A 6,807-nucleotide genomic window follows, 5' to 3' on the forward strand; every position below is an offset into this window, starting at 1 on the left:
GAGATGCAATTGAACCCATTCGGTTTCACAAAACAAGTGTGTTTAAACGAAGATGATGTGAACTGCTAGCCTTCTATGTGTGACTGCTGTGGCTACGCATATGAGCTTACAAAAATATCTAGTATGTATAGTGTATATATGTGCATATACATATATATATATATATATATATATATATATATATATATATGTATATATATATATATATATATATCCCACAATCGTTTTGAGAAATCGCCACCCATCGTAGGAAATCAACAGTTTGTACCAGAATTTGGGATATTCAACCGACCAGCAAAAACGACCATATTCTAAACCAAACTGGCATCAACTGGGGGGTGCTTTGGGACGCAGACGCTATTATTCACCTGCAGACACGTGAGAACGAATCGCTGACTTGATTTTGTTTCGGTTTTTTTTTTGCTTGTTTTTTGTTGTTTGGGTTTTGTACATACCTGCACACCCATGTGTGGTTGCGTACCAGGCCTATACATCCTCCAAAACGGAGGGCGGTTACGCAGCGGACTTAAGCACCCTCCAAAATAAATGAACGCTTCTCACGGGGCTTATACACCCTCCAAAAATATTTAGATCGAACAGGTTACTAAAGGGAATGCTTCACATTTGAAGAGGTTGAGGTAAGCATTAGGTGTGATGAATAACCATAAGCATACTTTTGAGATGAAAAAGAGTGCTCTACGCAGCACAATTTTATGTGGAGTAAATATGCTCCTCAAAAAGCGCCATAATCGGTTACGTGGCTACAAGCAAACACCTTAAACTTAAGGATGAACATACAGTAACACCACGAGAAAGGGCCAAAGCAAGAGCACATAACGATATTTGACTCAGCATACATCCCCAGCGATGTCGCGGTCATCTCTAGGGAGATTTAAGTACTAAAAATGAGTGCTAGCGTGGCGATTTTGCACGGCCAGCTTGGCAGCACTTCAACGTCATGCAAACTCTCGATGACATTAGCAAGCAATCACGTATTGAGGGTATGTTTTTTTATTTATTTCACGTTTTGGAAATTTTGATAAATTTAGTAAATATAGTTACTTAAACTGTCAAAATTTGCAAGGCGTGAAATACATAAGAAACATTATGTTGTTTAGAGCAGCCTTTTTCATTTCAAAGTATGCCAATAGTTATAAAGTAAGCTTATTCTATTTAATTTGATGCTCGCTTCAACATCTTTAAATGTGGAACATCCCATTGAAGCCAAATGGATGCTTCACTGTTTGCACATTACAATGGAACAGGCAATGCTGCTAAAAAGAAAGTGGAATTTCGTGATAAGAGGAAGTGGTACTTCGTCCAGCGCAACAATGGCGTATCCGGAAGGGGGCCTGGGGATAAATGAATAATTGACAAGAGTGAATATTATTAGCGAATTGATTGAAGTTAAATCAGTCCGTTTATTTAGAACGGCTCCAACATAATGGCTTGAAAAATGTATTTTCCCGTATGGGGCAGCCTGCACTTCACACACAGTTTGCAAGCCAATTTCATATGCAACACATCGACTAAAATGACCCACAGGTATGGGCATCCTATCAGCAAACGGATCGTCTAAGGCGACGAAGGCCTGATCTCCGTGGTTGCCGAGCACATTTCAGTTAGAGTACAACGTAACTGCAGCCTCCCCCTGCATAAGAGGCCACGAACTTATCTCGCAGCGCTTCTAGATTATCGGTGTGAACGGAACAAGGAAATGTTCGATCAATCACTGTGAGTTGGCTGTTTTACTATCTGAGTTGTCGTGGGAGAGGCCGCCTTCATGGCTCGTGGAGCTGTGCGTTCTCACAGCACCGCTGGGAAATGGACCAGCCCACAGTGACAGCGCGCAACAGATAACCGGCTTTAAAAGTGTCAGCGCCACTTCCATCCGCACCATTGTTCATCAAAAGCTCCACAGCCACACAGCCATGTTGTTCTCGGTGCTGTTCGCGGTGATGCTGTCGGTGGCGACGTCAGCGCAGGTCAGGGGGCCGCTCCACGCGTCCTGCAAGGCTGATTGGTGAGTAATCGGCGAAGCCCGGCAGCACGGGCGTGTGGAACGACCCTGCGGATGTGGAGATCCTGCTGAGGCGTAGGCCACGGGTAATGTATAAAAATCACATACCGCTTGAAAGACTGCACGAGCTGTTGACGCTGACAGCTTACCGGGGTGTTACATGTATCTCGTTCGTATCTTAATTCGTTTCTTGATTATGTGGGATGTTTTCAATCCTAACAGGTTCCTAATCCCTGGGAATCCATGCGTCGATGACCCTGTGTGTTAGTCAAGTGGGCGCTATTCTTGTACAACCTACTATCTGGCCAGTAATATTTGTTCTCACGAAAGTGTTTAGCTTGGAGAACGCTCATTTGGTTGTCGCTCATAACGTTATATTCCAGAACTCAGCAGCAAGACGCCCTTTGCATTCGCACTGCGCGTGTTTATGTAACAGTGAGAATATTAGCGCGTCGCGTACAACTTTTACGTCATCTGTGCCAAACGCATTTTTACACTATGTCTTTACCTGCTTGTTAATAGCCTTGAAAGCACTGTAGACAGCGGCTTCGTTCATCCACTTCGTATCACACACGTTAAATAGCTTTGGATATTTACGTCACCGTTTTCCTGGACACATCATTGCTCTTAAGGACTGGAAGCAGGAATCCATGCTAAAACTGTGTGTGGCACCAGCGGTCGTCAACGCAGACTATCCGGCAGCTTCAGTTGTTGTCTGGCTCGAACTCTCGGCCGGCGATGTGCCCCCCCCCCCCCTCCCCATCAGCTGGTGTCCGGCTCGGGCTCGCTACCGGTGACGTGTCCCCATCAGCTGGTATCCGGCTCAAGCACGCTGCAGGTGGCGTGCCCCCATCAGCTGGTGTCCGGTTCGATCTCGCGACCAGTGACGTGCCCCCGTCAGCTGGTGTCCGGCTCGAGCTCGCGACCAGTGACGTGCCCCCGTCAGCTGGTGTCCGGCTCGATCTCGCGACCAGTGACGTGCCTCCATCAGCTGGTGTCCGGCTCGAGCTCGCGACCAGTGACGTGCCCCCGTCAGCTGGTGTCCGGCTCGAGCTCGCGACCAGTGACGTGCCCCCGTCAGCTGGTGTCCGGCTCGAGCTCGCGACCAGTGACGTGCCCCCGTCAGCTGGTGTCCGGCTCGAGCTCGCGACCAGTGACGTGCCCCCATCAGCTGGTGTCCGGCTCGAGCTCGCGACCGGTGACGTGTCCACCATTCGCAGGACGTTTGGTCAGTCCTGCGCCGACGCCATGGGCGCCATCGTGGACCAGATGAAGGCTTGGGCGGGCCCCGACGGCTGCGCCAACGGTGGCGAGAAGTGTCTGTATGAGGTGAGCATGCGACGCTGGGGGGATTCGCAAGCGGCCCTCGCATGCTTGGCGGCGCTGCAGCCGGACACGGCGTTACGCGCCAGGAGTAAATTAGAATTGTAAGCAGTGTTCACATCATTCCAGTCGCCGGAATTAGAGGAAGCTGGTGGCTGTTGTGTGCAAACTAATACACTGCCACGTTTTCTTGTGGCATGAAAATTTTGAGGTTGAAATATTGGATATGCCTTTATCTGCCGCCGATATTGCGGTGTGGCGGTAATTTTAGGCTCCGAAATGTTTCCGCATCTTCTGAGGTAGTGTTTCATTTATTTTTTATCCTGGCTCGGAAATAACGCTTCAGCATAGCTTGAGTTAAAATGGATAGGGCTTACAAAAAAAAAACGTGAGACCATTTTAGAGCAAAGCGTGAATTTCGATCAGAAACATTTTGTTTTCAGCTCTGAAGACCACCGGGAAGATCGGCACTTCTACTTTAATTCCTTCACCTGACCTCACTGTAGCGTGTCGTTTGATATTGCAAACACATTTGAAAATATCAGTACAGATTTTTCCTAGTTTGAGACTGCTATGACCTGCCAGTGGAGTCTTGCACGAGCGTCAAAGCTTCACAAAGTTATTATGGCCTTAAAATACTTGCAACATGTGCAAACTTGTAGGGTATGAGGTGTCTATTGAGAAGCTTTATTGTTTCATGCTTTAAACAGGGTAGAAATACACGAACATCCTTTAATGGCCCAGAGTTTCATTGGATGGCACGAAAAAGCTTTAACGGTGCAGGGTTTCGTTGGGTACCAATCCTACAGACGCATCTGATCAATCAGTTTCATGATTGTGCACTTGAAGTGTGTCTGCGATCTGGGTGACCACACGCTTCCCTTGAGCCAACATCAAACGAATTGGCACACCGTATATCAAATCCTGGTTCGATTGGCATAGTATAAAGCTACATATGAACTCAGATGTTACTACAATACGATGACAGCATAACCAACCAGTGAACAAATATCCGCTGTGCTTCTCAGTACACGTCGACGGAAGGCAACGTGGTGAGAGGTACCCACACCACGCCCGTGCACAAGTACGTTGACGACCTGGAGTTTACCTTCACCGACGCCGCCGACGGCTCCTGTGCCATGCATGTAAGTGAGCGATGGAGCAGGGGACGTCACCGTTGGTTTGGCCTGGTCCGGTCCGGCTCGATCTGGTCTGGCCCGGTCTGGCCCGGTCTGGTCCGGCTCGATCTGGTCCGGCCCGGTCTGGCCCAGTCTGGTCCGGCTCGATCTGGTCCGGCCCGGTTTGGCCCGGTCTGATTCGGAGGCCAGGAATTGGCCGATGACCTGAATCACGTCTTGGTTGGTGTCTGGCATGGTTTGAGTTGTGATGCACCCTTCGCACTGCCGTGATATACAGTTTCAGGCTACCGTGCTGCTCTGCCACTTGGCTTTCTAGGGGCTTCTGACGATTCAGGTCTCTTTAGAAGGGCTTTCTAAGGGCATAAACGAAGCTTTGGAAAATAAAGCTGGGGATGCAAATTATTCTCGTAAGCTCATTTGCATGCAATAACATAAACCTGTCAACCAATTGAGCGTAAAACTGAGACTAGAGTCATCATGCCTCGAAGGCCAGGGATCAAGTCTCATGGTATATAACCAAATGGGGACACGAAGCAAGAGGAATGTTTCACGCATAAAGTATGAACAGGTCAGTTTTCATTGTTAAAATTCCTGGACGAGGAAGCAGACATATAGCGCTAATATGATGACGGCGTCCATTCCATACAAATCAACTGAAAAATGCGCTCATCGTGTCTTTCCGTTAAAGTAGACGAACGTCGAAACACCACCTTTGCCTGGTTGCCCTTAACCTTTCGGCATGCCCGGGGTTTTAGAAAGGTGAGCAACGGCTGCCAATCGCTCATGATGGGCTTGTGCTTTGTGTACACCGTACCCAACACAGCTCTATCTCCTCGGGGCGTCTTACTTTCGAAGTTTAGAGCTCTTCCAAAGATACGTCCGAAATGAAAATTGTGGGATCGACGGCTAGTCATCGCGTAAGTTGTTAACCGTATTCCCGAGGAACATTATGCACATAGATAAGACAGCAGTAACAGCCTTATTCCTCGTAGACAAACCAGGGAATGGCCACTTAGGTGCGTTGATATTTCGGCAACATGCCTTTATCGAAACGAATAATAGAAGCACGAATCGAATTTGTGTTATTCGTTTCAATAAAGACATGTTGCTGACATATCGACGTATCTATATCATCTCCATTTTCCTGTTGTTTTTTTTAATGAGGAATAAAAGACTATTACTATTGTCTTATCTATGGCTATTCGTCAACACAAATAAGAACTGAGCATGTGTGTTGCATTGCGGCAAGCTGGCATCACTTTTCATCTTCCTGGTGATTAGTCTGTGTCATGTTCCCCCGTGTATTTTGGTCGCTTGCTATTTGTTTAGCTCAGATATTCTGCTATGCCTAAAAGTCCAGCACTTTCCTGCAGGAAATAATTGCTGTTGAGGTCTTTTGTCTTAGATTGTCTAAATATTTTCTTTGTGGGATAAATTGGGCTGGCCTGTAAAATGTTTCGCCACAAAAACTAACACAGGTGGAGCCTAAAATGTCAAAATTTTGTCCCGTTATTGTTTCCAATGTATGATATTAGTGGGACTTTGTTTTGTCCCATCATAAACCTAATACTCACTAGTTTTATGAAACAGTATGGACGCAAGTGCATCTTGCTAAAACAGTTCAGTTCCGAGCATGAATGATGGCTATGTTTTGAAAAAGAGACAGTGATTTGCCATTGATAGCTGGTCACTTGCTTTCTGGCACGCAAACAATAGCCACATCCTCGGATAAAAATGAAGGTTAACGTGCGCCAGCGCCAGCCCGGGTCGGCTCGTGCACCGACAGCACCCCCCGCCACTGCCCCAGGGCTTCTCCACCTCGGAGACCATCTACGCGGTGCTGGACTCCTCCACCAACTACTGCAACATGAAGAACCTGATCACGGGCGCCGGCCTGGACCAGGGCGACGGTTACTCGGAGACGGCGAGCGACGACAAGTGCACGCAGTACTCCAGCGCCAACTGCGACAAATACTAAGCGGCGGATGTGTCACGGTCAAGCGCGGCCGCGGTGCGCAGCCCCGGCGCACAGTGATCGAAACAAAATCACAGTGTCGTATGTGCTGCTTTTGTCTCAATAAAAGTGTGGACTGTTCCGTTCTCAACGCCGTGTAAGCTGTTGGTGATGGCGTTTCTCAGGCCTGGCCGGGACCAAAGCGTGGGCGGGGTCTGCTTAACGCGGGTAAAAAGCTAAGAAAATCAAAATAATGCCTGAGTGACGCTTTCTCTTCCTCGCCAATTTTCAATCGATACGTTATACTACTAGCTTTTCTCTTACATAAAAGGACATGTGTGCTATGTACGGAGAGCTGGACTATCGGGTCA

The 6,807-nt window shown here is 47.8% G+C and overlaps 1 protein-coding gene across 1 annotated transcript; it reads left to right on the forward strand.

The window, feature by feature from the left end:
* Window positions 1–1,911: 1,911 nt before the first annotated feature.
* On the forward strand, window positions 1,912–6,587 carry LOC119110480 (uncharacterized). Its single transcript, XM_037234321.1, has 4 exons — window positions 1,912–2,023; window positions 3,241–3,349; window positions 4,372–4,488; window positions 6,290–6,587. The coding sequence occupies exons 1-4, from the start codon at window positions 1,932–1,934 to the stop codon at window positions 6,458–6,460; spliced, it is 489 nt and encodes a 162-aa protein (XP_037090216.1). The 5' UTR covers window positions 1,912–1,931; the 3' UTR covers window positions 6,461–6,587.
* The last annotated feature ends 220 nt before the right edge of the window (window positions 6,588–6,807 follow it).

The sequence above is a fragment of the Pollicipes pollicipes genome, unplaced genomic scaffold (genome assembly GCF_011947565.3).
Source record: "Pollicipes pollicipes isolate AB1234 unplaced genomic scaffold, Ppol_2.1 Scaffold_7231;HRSCAF=8579_pilon_pilon_pilon, whole genome shotgun sequence".
Classification (NCBI taxonomy): Eukaryota; Metazoa; Arthropoda; class Thecostraca; order Pollicipedomorpha; family Pollicipedidae; genus Pollicipes; species Pollicipes pollicipes.

Excerpts from the sequence above, each read along its gene's own strand:
- LOC119110480 (XM_037234321.1), top strand. The coding sequence starts at position 1,932 with ATGTTGTTCTCGGTGCTGTTCGCGGTGATGCTGTCGGTGGCGACGTCA. Across the intron at positions 2,024-3,240 it reads GCGTCCTGCAAGGCTGATTG|GACGTTTGGTCAGTCCTGCG; the intron begins GTGAGTAATCGG and ends CACCATTCGCAG. Across the intron at positions 3,350-4,371 it reads GCGAGAAGTGTCTGTATGAG|TACACGTCGACGGAAGGCAA; the intron begins GTGAGCATGCGA and ends TGTGCTTCTCAG.